Consider the following 24,180-nt stretch of genomic DNA (forward strand, 5'->3'; position numbering starts at 1 on the left):
ATAAAAGGGGGGGGGGGTGGAGCCAGGTAGTGACCCGGAAGAAGAAGTGACTTCCACAGACGTAGTGCAGGGGAGCGGCAGCGGCTACCGCATCGGTGGAAGCAGCAATTTATCTGTCTGCAGCTCACATCTTCGAGGAAGATGCTAATTAAAGTGAAGGTGGGAGCACCTCCAGCTTTGCCAAGACGCAGTGGTACTGGGCTGGCTTCTGTATCTTACGGGAGAAGCGGGGAAGGGAAACCACACCTTTCCCGAACCTGGAGGGCGATGACAGCCTCAGGGCTCTGCGCGAGGGGTGATGGGAAGTAGGGGGACTCTAAGAGAGCTTTGATTGCTGGGGGCTGGCCCATCCGGACGACCGCGGGGTTTCTGCCAGTCCTGCTTTCTCGCCAGAACAGTGCCATGACCCAGAAGGAGGCCTCTTTTGTCCCGGTTCTCGATGTATTCGAACCCTCGCTGTCAGGGAGGCCTAGCAGTAGCTAGGCAGCACTGTCTCTTAGGTTCTTGGAATTAGCTCTGATCTCCGGTCTCAGTGCGCGGGTTTCCTGCTTCTCCCAGCTCCTAAAATAGGCTGCCTCCGAGCACAGCACAAAAACGTTAGCCTGGGGAATGGGGGGTCTCCAGAGGCTAGACTGTAAGCCTTTGAAGGTGTGGCATCTCAGGCAGCCTTCAAAAACCAATGCTAGGAGTGTGTTCATTCAGCACCTGCCTTTCTGAGCCAGGAATTCTGGACCACTCACATTTCTTTGACTGAGGCAGGTTGGTTACCAGGGCCCTAGTTCTTGGTAGTAGCAGTATTTCCTTCAGCTCCATCTCTCAACTTCCGCGGTTCTTCAATTCCCAATTCTCATTAGCCCTGTCTGCTATTTCCTCTTTTGTACCTGCAGAGACAAAAACATTTTTGAATTGATGCAGTGCAACATTAGTTCGACTTCGTTACTGCTCAGAAAGTCGCGTTCTTTCATCAGCTTCTTATTGTATTTACCATGCATAATAGCCATTCTTAACCTCTTCAGTTCTTCCAAACAATCTCTTAGCCAAGGATTGAGACCAAACAGCATGGCCAAATGCCATTGTTTTTTCAAACTTTGAGTAGTGACCTATAAAAGTTACCAATTGTGAAATCAATTTAATGGTTCAATGGGTTGAGAACAACATTAAAAAAAAAAGAGGACAATAGAAATATCAGGGTATACTTCTGGGTAAGAGTGTTTTGTGAATTGTTTCATTTTATGTGTATTACACGTGCATATGTGTTACTAGTTCATACGTATTTCTTAGTGTGGGTCACCATCGAAAAAGTGTGAGGAACACTAGCAGATGAATGTTTTTATCTTCTTTTCAATGAATAAGGTTTCTTGTGTCCCCTTAGTACTTTCTTAGTTCAAAGAACAGGTTATTACTATACTTGATGTTCAATGTTTTGTAAACTTTTTTAAAAATCCCAATCTACACGAAAAAATTTTACCTCCAGACAGGCACAAAAACACTGTGTGATGTACTCTGACATTTACGATTCTATTCTAAGTTGACTTCATAATCCACTGATGGTTGAGATCTGCAGTTTAAACACCTGTGTTGTAGATGGGCTTCTCAACTCAAAAGTACTTAAGGATTACCTGAGGACCTTGTAAAAATACTGATTCTAATATTAAGTGGGTCTGGGATGGGACCCAAGATTCTGCATTTCTAACGTGATGCTGATGCTGCGTGAGTAGCAAGGTTCTAGATTTTGTCTCTTTGAATTCACTTTTAGTTAGTACTTCTCTAAAATCGTCAGTCTCCTTTTCTGAAACACTTTCCTTTCTGCGTTTAAACAGGTTATCTTTCCTCTGTCTCTCTTTTTTTATTTGTTGCATTTCTCTACATGTTAAATACATATGAACGTGATTAATAGCTGTTATATAAATGGTAGGTTTTATTGGCAGGATTCCTTTCCTCTTAGCTGGGGTCTTCCGTATCTCTTTCTGCAATCCTTTACCAATCCTTCTGATTTAAATCTTCTCTTGATAGTTCATTGCTCTGAAATTAAATATATCATCTTCTGTCTTAAGTCATCTCCCCAATACTCATCTTACATATTGATCCTGCAAATCTACCAGGTATCTGGAACTCAGTTCTTTAGAGTCATTTTTCTCTTATAGAACCTAATTTTTCCTTTGATACCTTTTTTTTTTTTTTGCTTGATTTTCTTTTCATTCCCATTACTCTTATTCTGGCCTTGGGTCTCATTAACTTACGTCTTTATTTCTGTGTGATATCTCCAACCAGGTTTTCATATGGCCATACCCCTTCTAAAGTTTAGAGTCTAAACCAAGGCATGATATACAATATCATAGTGTACAGATCTTCTTTAAACTTCTTTTTCATCATCTTGCTCTCTTACCCCAGATGCTGCACTGGTACCCTTTTAGCAGATTACTTTGGACAACTGTCTGTACTATCTAAACCCCATTTTTCTCATTCAAGTTGTTTTTCTTTAAACATTGAATGAAACATAAAGTTCTTAAGGCTTCAGTTTAGTGATTTTTTAACCACAGTAACTACTCATGTAACCATAAGATCTAGAACATTAAAAAAAAATTTCCATTACCATTTACCCCCCGTATACCCCCCTTTGCCCTGTAATCACCACTGTAGTCCATACACATGAGTCCTTTTTCCTTTTTGCTGGATCCGCCTACCATCCCCCACCCCAGAACTGTCAGCCTGCTCTCTGTCTATGAGTCTGTCTCTGTTTTGCTTGTTAGTTCAGTCTGTTACTAGTTTCCACATATGAGTGAAATCATATGGTATTTGCCTTTCTCTGACTGGCTTATTTCACTTAGCATAATGTTCTCCAGGTCCATCCATGCTGTTGCAAAGGGTAAATTTTTCTTTTTTATGGCTGAGTAGTATCCCGTAGAATATTTTCACTCATACCCTCTGAAAGTTTCCATAGGTCAGATTTGCTTTAGAACTGCGTATGAATGTAATTATGCAATATATACTTCTTGTGTCAGACTTATTTCACTCAGCATTATATCTGTTGTTGAGTGTGTCTGTACCTCACAGTGGAGTAGTATTCCATTGAATAGCTATATCACAATTTGTTTATCCATTCTCCTCTTGATGGACATTTTGCTTGTTTTCAGTTTCTGGCCATTATGAATAAGGCTCCTATGAACATTGTTATACAAGGCTTTTTGTGGACATAGGGATGGGATAAATTGAATGAATACCTAGGAATGGAATTAATGGATCATGTGGTAGATATATGTAGCTTTAAAAGAAACTGCCAAACAGTTCTCCAAGGGGTTGTTCCATGTTCCATTCTCACCTGCAGTGGATGAACATTCCAGCTGCTTTTCACCCTTGCTACCTTTTAGTAATGTCAGTCATTTTTATTTTAGTTATGATAGTGGGTATGAAATTAATCAGCATAGATTTTTACTCACCACAGCACTTTGTCATTGCACCTTGTATTTGGGCAATAATATTCAATATGGCACTTGCTTATATACTATGTAGGTTGGTTCTGTTCATTGTATGGGTCATTGTTTCTTGGTTGTAAATCTTCACTTGAAAAAGATTGTTGGCAAAAGCTGGATCACATAATTTCTTTTACATCCCCTCCAGTGCCTAAAGCAGTATGTTGGGCTGAAGTTCATCATAGACTTATTAACTAGCATTGAATGCACTCCCAGGTCACAATGAGCAGATCTGAGGGAAGAAACCTAGTATCTGCAATCACCACATGATGTATCAAGAATATCTTTTTAAATTGTTTACTTACTTTTTAATTATGGACAATTCCACATACAACAGCACAGAGAAAGACCCTTTACCCAGCTATCATTTCATGGTCAATCCTATTTAAACTCACCAACTCTCCGTACCTGATGTGTTATGAAACAAATCGTAGCATATGTTACTCATACATGTTTCAGTATTTAGCTATAAAAATAACTCCCTTTTTCTAAAATAACCATAATTATCACACCTAAAATATTAACAGTGAGCCTTGGCTGGTGTGGCTCAGTGGATTGAGTACTGGCATGTGAACCAAGGGGTCACTGGTTGATTCCCAGTCAGAGAGGCACGTGCCTGGGTTGCCAGCCAGTTGCCATGGTGGGTGCGTGGGAGGCAGCCACACATTGATGTTTCTCTCCCTCTCTTTCTCCCTCCCCCTCTCTCTAAAAATAAAGTAAAAATGAAAAAAATATTAACAATGATTTCTTACTGTCATCAAATTTACCCTATAGTCTCATTTATTTTTTACAGTTAGTTTGAATCTGGAGCCAACTAAGATCATACATTGCAGTTGGTTGATATGTATTTTAAGCCTCTTTAATTCTGTAATGCACCCTTTTCCCTATTTTTTTCTTGTCGAATAAACTGTGTTGTAAACCATAGAATTTTGTATGGTTTGGATTTCCTGGTTATATCTCCATATTGTCTTTAATACATTCCTCTTCAACCTGTTTTTCTTGTGAGTTGGTAATAAGATCTTGAGGCTTGATTAGTCTTTTCTGTGTGTTCATGTATGAAAATAATTCATAGGTAGTGGTATGGTGTGTACTTCTGTTAGGCTCTTTTACTTTCCATGATCTTAGATCTATTATTTCATCGGAGGTCACAAAATGGGAATATTCTTATTTTATTGTCGTTTAAGCTGGAATGCTTAAGCAGTGTCCAGTGTAGTAACCATTAACCACATGTGCTACTGAATACTTGAAATGTGAGCGAGAAACATCAGTCAGTTGCCTCCCACAGTGCCCCAGCCTGGGATCAAACCTACAACCTATGTGTGTGCCCTGACCGGGGATTGAACCCACAACCTTTTGGTGTATGGGACACTACTCCAAATAACTGAGCCACCCAGCCAAGACTCAAGAACTTTGTTTTAAAAAATTGTTTTTCTCATTACAATGTACTCATGGTATATAAAATGGAAGATACAGAAAAGTACAAATAATGTAATTAAAGTACCTATAACCTCACAACTCAAGATAAAAGTACTGATGTATATATCCTTCCCAACTTTTTTGAAAACAGAAACAATATCTGAGGGGTTTTGTTGTTTGTTTTGGTTTTTTAAATACAAAATTGGGATTATACCATTATTCTAGACATTGAGGACTGATTTTCCCTCTGTGTTTGTACTATAATTTATTTAATCCTCACTTGTTTGATATTTAGTTTGTGCTTCTAGTTATTCAGTATCAAAAGGCTCAATGACCAGTGTTAAAGGTATATTTTTGTACATAGTCATGATTATTTTCCAAAAGTGTTGTTGCTAGGAGACCAGATTGCTTTCTGGATACATTCATGGGCTTCTACAGTCAATTTCAGAAACAAAGGGTCACTCCTGAGTTTTAGATTTGTACAAACCAGTTATTTTTTTTAGATGTCATAAGATCCAAGCATTTTACTCCTAGGAGAACCATTCTACGCCTTCTCTTAGAATCTTTTTTACTCTTTAAAATGTTCTGTTATTAAATCAGAATGAATAAATATCTGTTTATTAATATTCATGTGACAAAGATTATTTTATTAGAGATTTAGGTAGTACAGATAAACCCTCCGTTTAGTACCACTCCCCTTCTCAAAGAGAACCACTGTTACAAGAGATATGTATCCTTTTTGTTTTGGTTAAGATTTTATTTATTTATTTTTAGAGAGAGGGAAGGGAGGGAGAAAGAGAAGGAAAGACACATCAGTGTGTGGTTGCCTTGTGCAGCCCTCACTAGGGACCTGGCCTGCAACCCAGGCATGTGCCCTGACTGAGAATCAAATTGGCAACCCTTTGGTTCGTAGGCTGGTACTTAATCCACTGAGCCACACCAGCCAGGGCGAGATATGTATACTTTTAATCGTTTCTTCTGTGCATGTACATATGTCTTCATATAAAAAATAATATATAATTATGCATTCTTTAGATCTTTCCATTTTAGTGTATAAATTGTTGCATAACAAATATTCTGTGGATGTACCATAGTTTAATAGTTTTCTTATTATTAGGCATTAAGCTATTTCCAGTGTTCTGCTTTTACAAAAGGTGCACATGTTCCTCACTGGATACATGCCCAAGTTTTTCCTCCACTTTACTTACCTATAAATAGAATTGTCTGGTTGAAGAGTCTTTGCATTTAAAGTATTATGATCAATCGCTTCTCTGCCTTTTGGCTAAGATCAAATGTAGTATGTGTTCTTTGTTTAATATCTGATACGTCCTCTATTCGAGGACATTATATTAAGTGGATTTTTGGAGCTGGGAGATGGAATAGGAGCTTGCTCCATCCACTGCACACATCTACCCAGTATTGCAGTACTTCTGGGGATGGTGCCCCCTACCCCCCCAAAAGTATTACGATCAATAAAGTGAAATAATTTTTGTACAGCACAGAATTGCATACTTTTCATTTTGTCAGGAAAGGGCCTAAAAGAAGTTACCAAATATTTTTACTGTTGTTTCACAAGAAGACATTTTAACGCCTGAATATATTTAGTTGCATGAAAATCTCATTGCTGTTAGTGTTTTTCTCATTTTATCATAGACTACAGAAAATGTTCACACATTGCAGCTTGGGTTAGGGTAGAAATCTGAGAGTCGTTGTTGTAATTTATTCTTTTGCATCCAAACAGGTAAAGCCAAAGGAGTTACTCTTGCATTTTTGGAAATACTATCTATTAGGACTGAACCATTCTCATACTTGAAAAATTAGGCCCTAAGTACTTTCTTCATGCTGGTCTGTGTGAATACCATAAGGAGACGTCATGTGTTAGTTTATGAATTTACACAGAAGCATAGATTGAGTCTCAGTTCTAGATCAGTCCAACGCAGGCAGTACTGAGTACAGAGAGTCTGTGTTTAGATCTACACCCTCCTTTTGATTCCATAGTCACACTTTTTAACCTGCCCAAGCCCCATTTTTCTCATCTATAAATTGGTGATAGTAATAGTTCATATCTCAGAAATACTAGGAAGGATTAACTATATTGATACATGTAAGACACTCAGCCCAGTTTCTGATTCTTGTAAAGTGTTCAATAAATGTTGGCTGTGATTATAACATGATCATCAGTGTATTTGGCCCTCCCATAAATATTTTTTGATTGCTTATATGTCAAATATTGTGCTTTGTGCTTCGATTAGAATAGTCTCTGTCCTTAAGGAAGTTGGAGAGTTAGATACTTAAACAACTAGCTATAATGGGTATTAAAGTGCATTAGGGACAAGTCATCGATCTTATTTTAAAGGGTCTTTGAAGGTTTGAGAAAAAGTGGGGAAGGGTATGACAAAAAGGAATATAGTAAAAGGAAAGAAATGTCCCTAAATTGGACCATGCATTGTGTGTTTGTGGTCTGGATTACTGTAGACTGGTGTAGATACAAGCTTTCAGAGCAAGGATGGATGAGAGATGAGACTGAGTGGAGCACAGCATTTTAAAGGGTACAATCAGCACATTGTGTTTGGACATCAGCAGCCCTTAGCCTATGGAAGAAGACCAGAGCTGCAATTTAGGATTTACATAGAAGTCTGGAGAAGATATGGGAGAAGCTGGTCAGAGGTGATCTCTGGTGTCCTTGAGAATTCTTTAAATTATCTGAATGTTAATTTCTATCGTTGGATATAAAGCAAGGTCCTTCTGACTAAAAGGAATGCTTTCTTTAGGACATCTCTCACTGCTCTCTCAAGCAAAGGAATACCAGTATTCTCATGGATTCTGGTGGGGTGGGGAATGTGAAATGACCTGGGGGAGTAAGGTCAAATGGTTCACAGAGTCTTTACCTCTCGAACTAGTCCAGAGCGTAAAAATGTTTGATGAATACAGGTGTGTTCAAAGCCTTCTGATTCTTCAAAGTGGTGTTGCCAAGAATGTGCATCTCTCAGAAGATAGTAGATCCCCAGAGAACAGGACAGGACATTTTTTTTTTTAAGATTTTATTTACTTATTTTTAGAGAGAGGGGAAGGGAAGGGGAAAGAGAGGGAGAGAAACATCAGTGTGTGGTTGCCTCACCCTAGGCGTGTGCCCTGACTGAGAATCAAACCGGAGACCCTTTGGTTCGCAGGCCAGAGCTTGATCCACTGAGCCACACCAGCCACCGCAGGACATTTTACCTAGAAGGTAAACTGTATATTGGGCTGTAGGGTTCATGAAATCTTTGTCTGTTTCAGACGCTGACTGGAAAGGAGATTGAGATTGACATTGAACCCACAGACAAGGTAATACCCATCACCTCTTCATGCCTATATCCCTACATGTACATTTGTTTGGATATGCTGATGAACTTAGTCCTTTGCTTTCATGCTCTCTGCATAGCTCTGTTCTTTCCACTTCCATGGTCTCACCCCTCCTACCTACCACGAGTAGCCCCTGACTACTTGTACCCCTAAAGGTGGAGCGAATCAAGGAACGTGTGGAAGAGAAAGAGGGAATCCCCCCACAGCAGCAGCGGCTCATCTATAGTGGTAAACAGATGTGAGTTTGGAATGGGAATGAGGGTGTGGCAATCTTATGTGAAGATGAGGGAGCAAATACTGGAGATGAAGCGGGCCTACTTCTTTTTATTGGTGGCCTACAGCCTTTGGCAATTTGGTGAAGCCTATGAACCCCTTCTCAGAATAATATTTTAGCAGACATAAAATAAAATACATCAAATTACAGAAGAAACTAATTATATACAGTTATCAAAATACTAAAAAGGCAAATTTGTAATAATATATGTGCTTTGTATTAATACATTAAGAATGAATGATGGGCCAAATACTACCATAATTTCAAAATATTTTCAAGATACCTGCAAATAATTATAACATGAAAATATTTAATTTCTGTTGTTAACAGGTTACCCATATTGCTTATACCACTGTGGTTTTTTGCCTATCTTCATAATTTAAAGAAATAGCCAGATTTCAGTTTGTGGTTAGTAGAAATAAAGATGTAATTTTTTTTTGTCATCTGAATTCATAGACCCTCAGAAAGATCCATGAGACCCAGGTTAAGAGCCCTATTCTACATGAATTTCTAATCCTTTTTGTGCCTCCTTTTCCTGCAGGAATGATGAGAAGACAGCAGCTGATTATAAAATCCTAGGTGGTTCAGTCCTCCATCTGGTGTTAGCACTAAGAGGAGGAGGTGGTCTTAGGCAGTGATGGACCCTCTCTCCATTTTACCTCTTTACCCTGTTCCTCATAATGAGACATCATATATCCTTACCACTCTCTGGGACACCAGAGTGACTGCCCCCTCTCCTGGATGCCCAGTCTTGTGTGTCTACTGGTGGGAGACTGTGAAGACCCCAGGATGCAGTGTTTCTGGCCCAAAGGGCCCTTGCTGGCTATTGGGTTTTAGTTTGCAGACCTATGTGCTTCCCTCTCTGGTTCTCAATAAAATAAAATATAAAAGATACTTGGCCTCCTGGAATCTTTCTTCTGTTGCACAAATATGACTGAAATCAGAATGGATCAAATGTACACCCACTTATACCAGACTGAAGGAGTAGGGCCGTGGAAGGGAAGTGTCCTTAGAATGATTACCAGACTCAGTGGCAGTGGTGTACTGGAGTCAGCTCTTATCGGTTCATGGGACTTAATTATTGGTATCTCCTTCCAACCCCATGTCAAATAACCTCATGTTGGTAGCTTGAAATTGGCCATGGTAGGTAGGAATATTTACAGAAATTGTCAAACAATACAAATCAATCCCTCCCCCAAACTGGTTGTTACACATCTGTTATACTAACATGGGTGGTAGAAACCAGGAGAGTGAATTCTCATTGTGACCCTACTGGACATTTGGGCCTGACTTGAGAATGGCCAGAAGGGTTTTACAGATACCATATTCTTTACGGCTGGAATATTGCTGAGGGGGTCTGGGCTCTACACTGTGGAAAGACGCTGATACACAATTCGGGTGAGGAGCTCTGGACTGGTAGCTCAGTTGGTTAGAGGGATGTCATGACACACCAGGATTGCAGTTTTGATCTCCAGAGCACATTCAAGAAGCAACCAATGAATGCATAAATAAGTGGAACAACAAATTGATGTTTTCCCCTCTAAAAATCCATAAATTAAAAAAAGATTGAGGAATGACACAAGCTGTGATGGATGACTTAGGTTTGTAAGGTGAAATGAGAGACCAGTGCCAGAAGGGCTTTTCCCTGGCGTCTCTAGCAGAATTTGGGGAGGCTAGGAAGAAGAGAAGTGAAGGAAGGAGAAACGGAAACCACTGTGGTCCCGTGTGCCACGTGTTGGCACTTGCAGCGGTCCTTTCCCCTTCCACCGTCAGATGGCGCTCTTGTGCAGTCTCCGGGCTCACCGCTGCGGCCCTCCCGCCTTAAGGACTCTCTAACCGCCGTTTCTCTAAGGCTGGCCTGGCAGTCTTGCAGCCTCCCTTGAGTATAGAGAACTCTACGGCCCTGGAGAAGGCCCCGCCTCCGTGCGCCTCCGGCACGCAGCCTGAGGGGCGGGTGATGGAGCGACTCCCGAAGCTCGCTGTCTTCGATCTGGGTGAGGGACCCGACTGTGTAGAATTCCGTAGGGTGCTCTCCTTTTCCAAACCCCAGTTGCAGCTCTCGAGGCCCTGCTTCCTTTAGGCTGAACCCTCCTCTTTCTTCCTCTCTCAGATTACACGCTCTGGCCATTCTGGGTGGACACGCACGTAGACCCCCCTTTCCATAAGAGCAGGTGAGGCCGGGCTGGGGAGGACTGGGGAAAGGCTGGTCGGGCCGGAGCTGAGCGCACTCTCACCTTCTCCAGTGATAGAACTGTACGAGATAGGCGAGGCCAGACCATCCGACTGTACCCAGAGGTGCCCGAGGTCCTGAACCGATTTCGGAGGCTTGGGGTGCCGGTCGCAGCCGCTTCACGGTAAGAAGAGCAACTGGAAAAAAACTGTCAGCCTAACGTTGACGGATGCATGCGCAAGACTTCTCGTGTTCCCAAAATTTAGGCGGTGTAAATTTGCAAGTATTGTACATTCTTTAAATTATTACCGCCTGTGCCTTTTATTTTTTGAACTTGGGTGGGGCCACCTGTGTCAGAAAGGAAGGATATGGAGTAAAATAAGGGCCCAGGAAGTCTATCCATCCATCCTGGGAAAACAAGTTGATTTACTCCTGGTTATAGTTCACTTGCAGCTCTGGCCCTCCACTCTCCTGATTCCATCTACTACACCTTTTTGCAGGACAGGTGAAATTGAAGGGGCTAACCAGCTACTGGAGCTCTTTGACCTTGACAGATACTTTGTTCAGCGGGAAATCTATCCAGGCAGCAAGGTCACACACTTTGAGAGGTATGCGCAGGAGATGAGTGTAGAAGCAGGGGAAGAGAAGAGCAGAGAGCCTGGAGGAGCTAAGAAGCCAGTGTGGTTACCCCCTGCCCTGTCTTGCACAGGCTGCGGCAGAAGACTGGAGTTCCTTTCTCCCAGATGCTGTTCTTTGATGATGAGAAGCGGAATATTGTAGACGTCAGCAAACTGGGTACTGAGTGCTGAGAATACCATTTGGGAAATGGGGAGAAAGGGTGTCTAGGAGGGTTAGGTATAAAGTGAGATCTCTGTTTCTTTCTAGGTGTTACCTGCATTCATGTCCAGAATGGAATGAGTCTTCAAATCCTAACTCAAGGATTGGAGACATTTGCAAAGGCCCAAGCTGGACCCTGAGGTCCAGTCCTATGGATGAGCCTCATTTGAGGCATAAAACTGAAGGAAATCAGGAAGGCATTTTCAGGTGCATGTGTAAATTATTAAAGTGTTTTTGTGTGAGACAGAAGAAATCTTACCCACAATGTGGGGTTGTTTTTCTTGCGTGTGAACCAGTGTTGGCCATCCAGAGGGGCCAAGACCAGAGTGTGAGGCATTAGACTGCAACAAGTTCTGCCTTAGAACCTGTGGCAAACCCCTTGTGCTTGCGGCATCTTCACTCTCTCCTGAGCTGTTAAGAGCATAAAGAACTAAATCTTCCACTGGCCCCAGGTAACGGGGTGTATTACCCTGCACATTTCCTTACAGGAAACAAATAATTTGTTTTGAGGCGGGATGGGGGTGGCCTTTTTATACTTGAAAATGAAGCAGCCCCTTTAAGAGGAGCCTGTGAATTTGGAGCTGGTGCCTGGCATCACGTGGTAGAAGTGGCCTCCTTGGCGCCTGTTGATGAAGTCACTGCGGTGCCCCAGGAGGGATTGGCCGAGGCCTGTGTCTGAGTGAGGAGTTGCGCTACCCTCCCCCGGAACAAGGCGGAAGTGTGCACGCATGACGCCGTGGGCCCGCAGCGGGAGAGAACTGGGTTGCGATGAGTGGTTCGGGCCGACTCTTCGGGAGGGGTGAGCCGGGGCAAGACGGGTCGGCCGGGAGGCGCTGGCCACAAAGAGTGGGGAAAGACCACGGCCCCTGGAGGCGAAGAAACCCAGGAGACAGGCTTCACTGCAAATCCTGGTGATGGCCCAGCAAGGCTTCTGGTGCCAGGAGGCCCCACTTTGTCAGAGAGCCAGGCTGTGTTAGCCTTCCCTCCTCCACTCCAGGAGTAGCTGAGGCCGGGGAATGGACAGGAGTTGTGTGCTGTGCTGGCTCCTACTGTTTAGTTTTGGGCGACCAGTTTCCAGGTTTTTCCCAAAACATTGGTGCTTACTTGATGCTGGGCAAGAGGGAATCAGTGGTGACAAAGAAAGGAGCTTTCTTAAAGCTCCCATCTGATGGGGGAAGACCAGCAAAACTGGCATTTACAGTATAGTGTAGCACTATATGGTGGAGATGTTCCTGAAAACCAGGGGAGCACAGGAGAAGCAGCTGTTGGGGGTCCAGAAGGCTAGAAGAACATCAGGTGGAGAATCGAGGCACAGGAAGAGGTAACTGTGCAAAAGAGAGACTGGAAAAAGGATGGTTATATCCTTTTTATATCCAGAAGAAAGAGTAGTTCTGGTTGCTCCATGAGTGTAATGCACACTGAAGGGGAGAGGAAAGTAAAAGGACGTATAGTTGGAGAGGTAAGCAAGGGCCAAAAGAACCTTGTAAATCCCGTTTAAAAAGTTTTGGATTTTGGCCCTGGCCAGGTGGGTCAGTTGGTTGGAGAACTGACCCGTACACCAGAAAGGTTTTGGGTTGATTCCTAGTCAGGGCACATACCTAGGTTGTGGGTTCCATTCCTGGTGGGGGCACATGTGGGAGGCAATTGACCGATGTGTCTCTCTCCCTTCCTCTTTCTCTATAAGCATATCCTTGGGTAAGGATTAAAAAAAATTTTTTTTTAAGTTTTGAATTTTTGCCCTGGCTGGATAGCTCAGTTGGTTAGAGCGTCATCTGGATATACCAGGGTTGGAGGTTCAATTCCTGATCAGGGCACATACAAGAATCAACCAATGAATGAATAAATAAGTGGAACAACAAATCAATGTTTCTCTCTCTCCCTCTCCTTATTATTCTCTCTCTCTTTCTCCCCCCACCTCAAATCAATAAGTAAAAATTTTTTTTTAAGTTTCAGATTTTATCTATAAGCAGTAGAGAGTATGGAAGGATTTCAAGCAGGCAAGGGCCATCAGTTGTGGGGGGTGGAGGGAAATAACTGTTAGAAGTGCAGAAGATGAAAGGAAAAATACGATAGTTTTTTTTGTTGTTTTTCTCTGGCACCCTGTACTTCATTCAGTTTGAACCTGTGGTGTCAGGATCTTGGGTATCTCCTGTGACAGCAAGTGGAATAGTGATTATAAAAAGCGACCGGACTTTGGCAGGGGAAGTGGTAATGGGGGGCTGTGCGTATGTGGGTGTAGGAGGGATATGGGAAGTCTCTGTACCTTCCACTCAGTTTTGCTGTGAACCTGAAACTGCTCTAAGAAATAAAGTCTAGCTCTGACCAGTGTGGCTCAGTTACGTGTTGTCCCGCAGCAAAACATCACTGGTTCAATACCCAGTCAGCATGCATGCCTGACTTTTGAGTTCAGTGCCCAGTCAGGGCACCTGCAAGAGGCAACTGATTACAGTTTCTCTCCCTCTCTTTCTCCTTTCCCTCTCTCTAAAAAATAAATAAATAAAATCTTTTATAAAAGAGAGTCTATAAACTTTTTTAAAAGACTGGAAATGACTTGAAATTCCAGCCAGGCTTGGATAGCAAAGGAATACTGGCTTTGCAAGTCATGTTGCCACATTTCAATTACTGCTCAGTCTCTTACTAGTTGTGATTTTAGACCAAAAAAAAAAAAAGTGTATCTTCATGCCTATTTTCACATTTGTAAAAATACATTCATTGCAGAGAGTCATTCTGGGAATAACTAGAATAACACAGTCAAATGCCTAGCAAATAGTATGCACTCCATGATTGGTGGTTAATTTTTTTCCTTCACACAATATGGGCCTTGTCCATTGGACTCCAGGGAAGAAGGAGAAGGGGCCAACCCCTGAGGAGGCGATACAGAAACTGAAGGAGACAGAGAAGATACTGATCAAAAAACAGGAGTTTCTAGAGCAGAAGATTCAACAGGAGCTACAAACAGCCAAGAAGCATGGGACCAAGAACAAGAGAGGTAATAGGGGAAAGGTACCAACAGGGAGGACCCAGGTACCAAGCAGGGGCTTCTGACTCTGACGTTCAAGGTGTGGCCTGGGTCAGCTGCCCTACAGGCTTTGAGGAGGAAGAAAAGATTTGAACAGCAGCTGGCGCAAACTGATGGGACATTATCTACCCTGGAGTTTCACCGTGAGGCCATTGAGAATGCCACCACCAATGCAGAAGTGCTTCGCACCATGGAGCTTGCTGCCCATGGCATGAAGAAAGCCTATCAGGACATGTGGGTATGGGGGAAGGGGTGCAGGGGGCTCAAGTACTGGGGTTATAAGCTTGGTATTGTACTTTGGACCTTAAAACCTTCCAATGTGAGTTTACAGTACAGGTACCTGTGATGGGTAGGCTTATTTCAGCCTCCTTGCTTTCTGCAAGATACCTCTCTTCTGGCTGGGGCATTCTAGCAAAGAAAGATGATTTTCCTAATTTGTAAAGATCCTTCAGAGAAGGGAGTGCAATCTATCCTCCCACTGTCCCACCCCCTGCCCAGTGTGGATTCTTGCCATTTCTCAGCCCAGACTTGCCTAGTTACAATTTTCCACAGATCTCTTCTACCTGTTGGCCATGGATTTAGCAGTCCGAGGCCACTGGCAGAAGGTGTTTCATTCATTTGAGATAAGAAAGTCAGGGGGGTAGTTGCCTGATGTCTTGGCTATATATCTTTTTCTGAGGGACATTGACAAGGTGGATGAACTGATGGCTGAAATCACAGAACAGCAGGACATGGCCCAGCAGATCTCTGATGCCATTTCTCAGCCTGTGGGCTTTGGAGATAATGTGGATGAGGTGATTGGGGATGAGGGGTTAGGAAGTCTTAGAGAAAGCATGGGACCAGCCAAAAACAATGTCTAGGAGAATCAGGGCAATTTTAGGGGGGAACTCCAAAAGCGGTATGTTTTTAAGAGCAGAAGTTTCCTTTCTTTGTCTTGAACAGTCTTGTCGTCCCCTATCCAGGATGAGCTGTTGGTGGAGCTAGAGGAGCTGGAGCAGGAGGAATTGGCCCGGGAGTTGTTACATGTGGGCGAAAAGGAGGAAGAACCCCCAGTCCAACTGCCTAGTGTACCCTCTGCACACCTGCCCTCAGGGCCAGGTACTCAGAGCCGTCCTCATGTCTCAGGGACTTGAGAGGGTAGGATAGATATGAGGAAAGATTGTGCCTCATCCATCCTGCCTCAAACAAACCAGGCAGAAAGGGCTGCTGCTAAAGTTGCACAGGTTGTTGACTGCATAAGGGTACCTGGCTAAAGGGAAATGGGGACTGAAATCCAGCCTGTGCTCCACTCAGTAAGCTGTGTGGCCAGGTTTAGGGCTGCAAATGCTGGGAGAAACAGGCACCTTTTTTTTTTTTTTTTTAAGGTACACAAAGATAGGGGATTAGCAGCAGCCCAGCAAGCAGAAGGGCCACCCCTTTGGGTTCTTTGCTGGGGAGAGAAAATTCAGCAGGTTCTGAGTTGTAGCAGGGGTGGTTGGAAGGTGCTGAGGTCTTAACACATCTTTCTCTGGGTATCCTTGTCCCCAAAGCTCCCAAAGCGGATGAAGATGGAGAAGCATTATAGCAGTTGGCTGACTGGGTACCCTGATGAGTCTGGGCTTATCTTCCCGATGCTGCCTCCGTTGGTCTCTTTTCCTTAAATGCCAAGTGCTAAGCTAAAGGAACATAGCCTTTTTGGGAGGCCCTGCTGAGAGTGGTGGTATAGCCCTGCTTGAGAAAGGGTTTGTTGCCCTTCCATCCCTGACTCAACTGTAAAGAAGGATCTTGGTACAGGAGGAGCCTCCGAGCTCCCTTCTCTTTGCTAGCAGTTACAGTGCCTTGTCCTCAATAAAATCGGGCAGATGGAATCCTGGTATTTATACTGCCTTGTCTATACCTGAAACTCTTCCCCTGGTCCTTGGAGCTTTTTTTCAGGCCATGAATAATAACAGGAGTAATTAAGGGGCATTGGAATATAGATTAAATGTTTCTAATATCTTACCTACTAGGCTCATCTTTCAAGTTGATTTGTCCTAGAGTTGCCTAGCGCTGAGGTTGAGGAAACTGCAGTCTATTACTTATCCTAGAAGTGGAGCTGTCTCTGCCTCTTCCCTCATCACTTCCCCCCAGTTAGCCTTTGCCAAGACAGCCTCATGATTTATTGCCCGTTTTCCTTTTGCAAAGCCTATTTTCAAGGACAGGGAGGGAGAATACAGGGATAAAGGGGCAAGTAACTTTCCTTTGCTGGAATCCATAGTTAGTAGACTTGGTTTGAACTGTCACTTCTGTGTCTTAAGTGCTGTGATTCACTAGGATTGTTTCAATAGTGAGTTTAGAGGAGGAAAAAGGTACCAATATATTTCATATATCCTGATACCCTTTTCTTAAAGAACAAACAACCAGGTCCTCTACCCTATGGCTTGAACATTTAAAGTGCAAAGAGTTGTAAAATAATGAACATGTACTTAGCCAGAATAATGAAACTTCCCTAAAGCAGGTGTTCATCTGGGCTCTCCCTCTCCTGTGAGCCACATATGAGCTACACTGAATGACGCTGTGGACTCAACAGCTCTCAAGATTACTGGTTACAGGCTGTGGGCAGAAATTTACCTGCTAAGGTTCCCCTCAGGAAAGAATGTCTTTGACCCCAGCTCATGAAACTAAATCAGACTTAGATTTATTTTTGGTATAAAAGATTCTTAGCCCAACACCTCCCGCTTTGCTATTCTCTCAACCCCCTGCCTCTCAGCCACTTTCAGATACTGATTTCCATGGATTGGTGACGATTTGCCACGCTAGGCGACTGGCACATGGCCTCAAGCAGCCTGATCTCATGGGTGGGTTGCTCAGGCTGGAACTTGAGCACCCAGGGATCCTTGATGATGTCCAGGATGGTGGCACGCTTGGTGGCTTGGCGTAGCATCTGGAGGACCAGGTTCTAAGGCAGGGGAGAGAGAGGTCTTGGCTGAGCCTCCCATTGTGCCACACAGGCAATGAGCAGGGGACCTAAGAAAGAAGCAGGATAGCCCATCACACCACTCTGACAGAAGGGGGTGTGGCTTTCCTCTTATCCTGAAGAGCCAGGCCTTTAACTCACTGGAGGGGAAGAGAAGGAAGAGCTTTGCCTAACCCCCTCTGGCCTAGAAAGATAGAAGTTGAATTGCTGCTCACCACTCAGCTAAGGTGTGGAGCCCAGTGATTGGTCCTTTAAGCCCTTCCCACTATTCTAGGGCAGGGGCCAGAGTGAGCTGTTCCTGGTAGGGAAGAGCCTTCTCCAGGGTTGGGAGGTATTGATTGGGTTCCCTCCCTATGGGTCAGCCCTGAAGCCTCAGTTCTACTGGGGGAGCCAGCACCTTGCACTCCTGGGAGATGGACAAGTTAGCTGGAAAAGTGACCTCCTTCTGAGTCTCTTTCAGCAGCTTCTTGAGATTGGTGTCATCAAAGGGCAGACGGGCAACCACTAGAGTGTAGAGGATGACACCCATGCTCCAGGTGTCAGACAGAAAAGGGTTGTAAGGCAAGCCTAACAAGATCTCTGGGCAGGCATAAGCAAAGCTGCCACAGTAGGTCTGGCTGAGGTGGTTAAAGCAGTTCATTTGGCCGTAAGAAGGGCTATTACGCACAGCCTGGTTAGAAGGCACCATCTTGGCGAAGCCAAAGTCCGATATCTTCACATTCTCCCGCTTGTCCAGCAATAGGTTCTCCAACTTTAAGTCCCTACCAGCAGCAGAAAGGCTGGGGGTCAGGGAAAGGGCTTAGTATTAGACCCAGAGCTGAAGAGCCAGAGGCTAGAGATGAGGAAAAGCACAATGGGAGAAAGATGTCATTATGAAGACCCAAGGCAGAGAGGAAGGAGAACCGTGGGCTTGTGAGCAGAGACTAAAAAGGAGATATAATGGTACCTGAGGAGCCCTGGGAGCTCACCATTTCCCATTTCGTAAAGGGCTCTGCTCAACAGTGGGTACTTAATAAATGTTCTTGACCAGGTGACTAAAATAGAGTGGGTGAATGGGCCTAGATACTGAGCAGGGAGGTCAAAGGAGGAAAAAACAGGGCAGGAAATAGAAACACACACAAAACCCCCTTGAAAGCCCGAAGGCCCCAGTCTGGGTGGCAGCATACTCACCGGTGCACGATGCCCTTGCTGTGCAGGTAGGCGATGCCCAGGGTCATCTGGGAGAACCACTTGCCAGCAAGGGGCTCAGAGCAGGCCCCGTGGCGCTGGATCCATTCAAGGACATCGCCACCCTGAGCCAGCTCCAGAATTATGTACACTCGGGATGTGGTCTCGATGGCCTGATAGAAGTTGATGAGGTACTTGTGCCGCAGGACTTTCATTACCTGGCCCCAGAACGGTGACCCATCAAACCTGAGAAGGGAGAACCCTGGCTATGCTCCCAGCCCTCCTACTCTCCCAGTGCTGCCTTCAGAACTTTGCAACAGGAGCAAACCCTAGAGAGCTAGCTGGTGGCCTGTGGGCAAACCCTGTCCTTTGCCTTTTTACTTTTTGAGGGGCTGGAGGTAATTGGGTGGGTGGGAAGAGGTTGGATTTATACCAAGTAATTTTCCTAGCTGCTTAGTGAGGCATTAAGTTCCGGTTTGGGGGTTTCTGGCCCTCCCCTCTCCTAACCATATCCCTTGTGAGAAGCTTTAAGCAGCTTGGTGCCAGTTCCCTCTTCCAGTCCCCTTTCCAACCTGTATCTCACGGGGCAGGAACTTGTTCAGATAGTCTTCAGAGGCCTTCTTCTTTGAGATGATCTTGACAGCCACCGTGACCTTCTGCTTTGTGTAGTAAGCCTCATATACTGTCCCATAGGAGCCATTGCCAATGGCCTTGCCCACCTCATAACCGTACTCCTCCATGACAGAGCGGTAGGCTGAGGTGGGTGGTGCTACCTCCTGGGTGTCTCCCTTCCCCATGGTGCTGGGCTTACTGAGAGCAGGTAGCTTTGCTACTTAAAAGCCTCCTGTCTGCTCAGAAAACCAGCACCTCGAGCCACTGAGGGCTAGGGTACCAAAGTAAAGTTAGTCTCCAAATGCTTGCCTGTGTAGTCACACAAGTCCGGGATGGTGGGTTTGGCTCTTCACTAGGATCTTGGAGGGGAGAAAAGGGAGAAGCAATTCTTTGTCTCCAGTAGCTATTGTTATGTCTTTCCCCTCTTGGTTACGGAATTCCCCAAGGTCCCATGTTCCGCACACATCACAATTCACCTTCTATCCACCACTGGACACAAGGCTTGAGAATGAAGTGAGTTTGGAACATAGTCATTCCTGGAGGCACTTTTGCAATCTGGTGAGAATCCATCCATAGATCTGGTCCCTACAACTATTTGTGTTTAGTGAGCACCTACTATGTGTCAGGCAGTATGATAAGTACTGGGATAAAATAAGTAATAAGGCCAGTATACCCAGTGCTCCCAGATTTTATAATCCAGCATGAGAAACACATGAGTGTGAGAATATTAAAGAGAATTACAAGGTATGGTAGAAGCATGTTCTGAGGAATCTAACTTTAAAATTCATACTTTTTTCTTTTTTAGCGTAGAATAAGTTTTTGGTAAATTGAGTGAGGCCCATTTGGGTGGTTCATCTGGTGGTCTCATCTCAGCTGGGATGGTTTGCTTCTGCTGCATATGGTCTCACTATCCAGCAGACTGGCCTCAGTTCCCTCATATAGTGGCACTGAATTTCAAGAGAAAAAAAAATCACAAGTTGCATGATCAATTGAGGCCAGGCTCCAAAATCACAAAGTATCACTCCCATACTTTTATATGAATAAAGACAATTACAAGGTTACAAGGATCATGCAGACTGAAGGGGTATATACGTAGACTCCACTTCTTAACCTCGAAATGCATTCTTTTAAAATTCAGTGGGTTTTTTTAGGAAGAGAGAAACATCGATTTGTTGTTCCACTTATTTATGCCTTCACTGGTTGATTCTTGTATGTGCCCTGACCAGGGATCAAACCCACAACCTTGGCATATTGGGACGATGCTCTAACCAACTACCCAGCCAGGGCTGGTGAAATGCATTCTTATCTTGCCTTCCATGACCCTAAACTCTGTACTTCATCCTTAAGTCCAAGGCATAAATCTGATTTTATTCCCATTTAAAACAATTTAATGTGTTCCATTAATCTCAGGATCAAGTCCAAATAATTTTGTGTCTTCAAGACTTGACCCTGCTTACCTCCCCGATTTTTCCTTCTAACACGCATGCAATGCTCCAGCCAAACAGAATTGCTTTTCCTTCATTGTTCCCTCTGTTCTGGCAAACACCTGCTCTCCCTTCAGGACTTAACTGATGAACTGTTTTAAGGAAGCTTGCTCAAGCCCAAATTAGAAGTTCCTGCCTCCTGGATGCTCCTACCTCAATACTTCCTCTGTCACAACACCTACCTTAATGACTATAATTGCTTTTCTTGTTGCATCCCCCACTAAGCTAAGAGGGAGGTCAGCTGACAAGGAGATGAAATGAGGAGTTTGAAAATGGGTTATGGAGAGTGGAAGAGAGCTGATTTGGAAAATGAGCAGGATCACTGGGCAGCACTGAGGACCCAACCGAGGTTAGAGAACACAATTTAGAGACACATGATCATAACACATCAGTGTTGAAATCCTTTTAGCATCCTAGATATAGGTGCTTGCACATTGATAGATGGACAACGCAAGATTAAGGTTTCACTTGGCAGCTGCAATAAATGGAATCTTCAAGGACACAGGCAAGAATGCGGCTGAAATGATGGAATGCAGAATCTGAGCTGCATGGGTTAAAACAAGGTGAAAAAGCCAAAGGGGCTGGGGGAGGGGTTGTAGGTCTCAATGAAATGCAAGACCAAATTTGGTGGGAATGACAGAACAAGAGGTTGTGGCCATAGAAGGGGTGTCTGGATTTAAGGATGGTGGGGGGAGGGGGAAGGGGCACGCAGAGGAAAAAACAAAGGAAGAATCAGATGTCTTATATCGTCCATCCTCCAAAATGAAATGAAAACTCCAACAGATCATGCCATAGGCTACTGGTAAATTCCTGTTTACTGACAGCCTGACCCAGCTGGCAGGACAGCTCCAAGTCCTGTTGGAGGCCAGATCTACATCCTTAATCTATCAAGATGAGCAGTTGTCCAGGGCATACTGTGGTAAGGAGGCCCACCCAGCCCTGCCCATCTTTTGCTTCACAGCTGGCCTCTGGGTAGGTAGCTTAGTGGCACCTCTGTTCTCATCACATATGGGGGTTGGGGAGCAGTACGGGGCAGTGGGGGAAGTAAACCAGTTCTTACAAGGAATGTGTGTTAGACTGCTTACTATGTACGAAAGCATTGCTAGGCCCTGAGGACACCAAGATGGATAAATTAATGTAAGGAGTTAGCAGTTAACAAGGGAGACTGGCACATAAGAAATAAAATAACAGTGAGATGAAGTGCTACAAACAAAGCCTGGAAAGATGCAAGGGAAGGCTTTATAGAGGAGGTGGTACTTGCACTGTTCAAAAGAGGTGTCCAGGCAGGTAAGTGGGAACTGTAGATCGGGCAGTCTAAGCAAAGGGAACTACGTGAGGCTTGCAGGCTTAAGATGGTTAGAATTTTTTTTTTAAAGGTTTATTTTATTCTCATCCCAGAGAGAGGGAAAGGAGAGGAACATCAATGTGAGAAACACCTACTGGCATGCAGCCCAACTAGGGATGGAACCGGCAAGCCGGGGATGTGTCCTGACTGGGAATCGAACTGGCGACCTTTAGGTTACAGGACAACGCCCCAACCAACTGAGCCACGCCTGTCAGGGTGACATTTAGAATTTCAGTTTGAGCCTGGCCAGTTAGCTCAGTTGGTTTGAGTGTAGTCCCAATATGCCAAGGTTGCGGGTTTGATCTCCCATTAGGGCACATACAGGAATCAACCAATGAATGCATAAATAAGTGGACTAACAAATCGATGCTTCTCTCTCCCTTCCCCTCTCTCTCAAATCAATAAATTAAAAAAAATTTCTTAAAGAATTTCAATTTGAATCAGGATAGGACTCCAGAAGGGGAATGTACCTAAAGAAATCAAGATCCAGGCCTGAGAGGCCTCACGTGCCAGCTTTTTTGACTTTATCTTATGTACTCATGGTCAAGTTTTGGTATGCATAAAAATCAGAGCTTGTTAAAAAAAAATGCTGATGCCCAGTCACCCATGCCCCCAAGATCCTGATTTAGTGGTACCCAGGTATCTGTGTTTTTCATAAGCTGTTAGCTGAATCTAATATACATGAAGACTTAAGAGCCATTGTTGCAGGAAAAAAAGACACTTTTAGTGTGTGTGTGTGTGTATATTCATTCTTACAGCAGCAGTGTGGGAAATGGACCCGAGGAGGAAGATGACAAAGAGACTAGCACCGTGGCTGTCACAGTAATTTAGGTGAGAGGATGGAGCTGAACAAGACAACAGTGGTGGGCAGGTATTTGGAAGACATTCAGGAAATAAGCAGAAAGGGCTTGGTGGCACTGATCTGGGGGATGGTGGTAATTGAGAAAGAGGCCCGGGTTTCTGGCTTTAGAGACAGGGTGTTTGTCACTTAAAGACTATCCAAAGCCATTCTAAGCTACTTAAAATTTTTTTTTTTATTCCTGGCTGGTGTAGCTCAGTGGATTGAGCACGGGCCTGCCAACCAAAGGGTTGCCAGTTCGATTCCCAGTTAGGGCACATGCCTGAGTTGCAGGCCAGGTCCCCAGTAGGGGTGCGTGAGGAGCAACCACACATTGAAGTTTCTCTCCCTCTCTTCCTTTCTTCTCCTCTCCCTAAAAATAAATGAATAAAATCTTTTAAAAAATTTTTTAAATCTTCACCAAAAATTTTTAAATCTTTATAGATTTTAGAGAGGGTGGGAGAGAGACATCAATCGGTTGCCTCCCATCCCCACCGAGTGGGAATTGAACTTGCAACCTTTTGGTGTACAGGACCCTGCCAGGGCTTGCTACTTTCTGAATTACTAAATTCATTGTCTAAAAAACTCAACCCTCTACTTCCTGAAACTTCACCTCCTTCAGAAAGGACTGGGTCAGACAGAGCAGATGTAGCTAAATGGACTTTTCAGGCCAGAAACCACTTGGGACTTTCAGCTTCCTTACTCCCAGGTGGCCAAACGGAAGTCACTGCCCCTGGGTCTGATCTCCAAGGGAACTCCTCTAAAGGCAGCTTCCCTTAAAATAGAGCTGAGACAGGCAAAGGTAAACTTTTTCTGCATAATCTGCAATACAAAATTAAGAGAAGTCAAAATACATATATAGAGATAAGTAAGAACAAAAACAGGAAAGAGATGAACGCGTGGCAAGATTCTTTACCTGCAATTAACTATAGCTCTGTCAGGCTTCCCCATTCACCGGGTGAAAGGGCAGATATCCTATCTCTTTGGGCCTGTACATCAGACCTCGCTCAGGTTCGCCTACTGTCAGCCATGGAAAGGTCGTTATACAGCCAGGGAGGCCTCCAATACAGCCTCAAGGAGATATTTTATTTACGTACTTATTTTTTGGCGGTAGGCCATTCATGAGCGGTAGGAGTAAGATGGGATCCAGACTATAACATCTGTACGGGCTGTGCCCTCATTGTCCTAGCACAACGACACCCAAAGTCTCACCCCGGCCCAGCCCGGGGTTGGGGACCATGAACTGCTCAGGTCTCGCCCTCAGTAGTCCG

General features: G+C 44.2%; 4 protein-coding genes and 1 non-coding gene across 7 annotated transcripts; 4 read left to right on the plus strand and 1 right to left on the minus strand.

Moving 5' to 3' along the window:
• The first annotated feature begins 2 nt into the window (after nt 1-2).
• NEDD8 (NEDD8 ubiquitin like modifier) lies at nt 3-9,396 on the plus strand. The gene is made up of 4 exons (XM_024556433.3): nt 3-159; nt 8,163-8,210; nt 8,384-8,466; nt 9,044-9,396. Exons 1-4 carry the CDS (start codon nt 142-144, stop codon nt 9,138-9,140), a joined length of 246 nt encoding a protein of 81 aa, XP_024412201.1. The 5' UTR covers nt 3-141; the 3' UTR covers nt 9,141-9,396.
• On the plus strand, nt 6,149-6,336 carry LOC112301584 (U2 spliceosomal RNA). The gene has a single exon (XR_002974494.2). It is a non-coding gene; the product is annotated as a U2 spliceosomal RNA (small nuclear RNA).
• Nucleotides 9,397-10,301: 905 nt separating the features above from the next.
• Nucleotides 10,302-11,853, plus strand: MDP1 (magnesium dependent phosphatase 1). 3 transcript variants are annotated; one of them, XM_071221935.1, is made up of 6 exons: nt 10,302-10,496; nt 10,613-10,673; nt 10,746-10,856; nt 11,173-11,280; nt 11,382-11,476; nt 11,557-11,853. In XM_071221935.1, exons 1-6 carry the CDS (start codon nt 10,460-10,462, stop codon nt 11,847-11,849), a joined length of 705 nt encoding a protein of 234 aa, XP_071078036.1. In that variant the 5' UTR covers nt 10,302-10,459; the 3' UTR covers nt 11,850-11,853. The 3 variants fall into 3 exon arrangements, with proteins under 3 accessions (XP_071078036.1, XP_024412182.1, XP_053783925.1); XM_024556414.3 differs by having other exon boundaries at nt 11,382-11,467; nt 11,558-11,762; XM_053927950.1 differs by having other exon boundaries at nt 10,752-10,856; nt 11,382-11,467; nt 11,558-11,762.
• A 335-nt stretch (nt 11,854-12,188) lies between these two features.
• CHMP4A (charged multivesicular body protein 4A) lies at nt 12,189-16,719 on the plus strand. The gene is made up of 5 exons (XM_071221934.1): nt 12,189-12,308; nt 14,349-14,498; nt 14,585-14,766; nt 15,491-15,626; nt 16,058-16,719. The coding sequence occupies exons 1-5, from the start codon at nt 12,278-12,280 to the stop codon at nt 16,090-16,092; spliced, it is 534 nt and encodes a 177-aa protein (XP_071078035.1). The 5' UTR covers nt 12,189-12,277; the 3' UTR covers nt 16,093-16,719.
• A 30-nt stretch (nt 16,720-16,749) lies between these two features.
• TSSK4 (testis specific serine kinase 4) lies at nt 16,750-24,150 on the minus strand. Its single transcript, XM_045192010.2, has 5 exons — nt 23,826-24,150; nt 19,203-20,189; nt 18,634-18,848; nt 17,861-18,224; nt 16,750-17,445 (listed from the first exon to the last, which is right to left on the minus strand). The coding sequence occupies exons 2-5, from the start codon at nt 19,425-19,427 to the stop codon at nt 17,263-17,265; spliced, it is 987 nt and encodes a 328-aa protein (XP_045047945.1). The 5' UTR covers nt 19,428-20,189; nt 23,826-24,150; the 3' UTR covers nt 16,750-17,262.
• Between the last annotated feature and the right edge of the window lie 30 nt (nt 24,151-24,180).

This window comes from Desmodus rotundus, chromosome 7 (genome assembly GCF_022682495.2).
Source record: "Desmodus rotundus isolate HL8 chromosome 7, HLdesRot8A.1, whole genome shotgun sequence".
NCBI classification, from domain to species: Eukaryota; Metazoa; Chordata; class Mammalia; order Chiroptera; family Phyllostomidae; genus Desmodus; species Desmodus rotundus.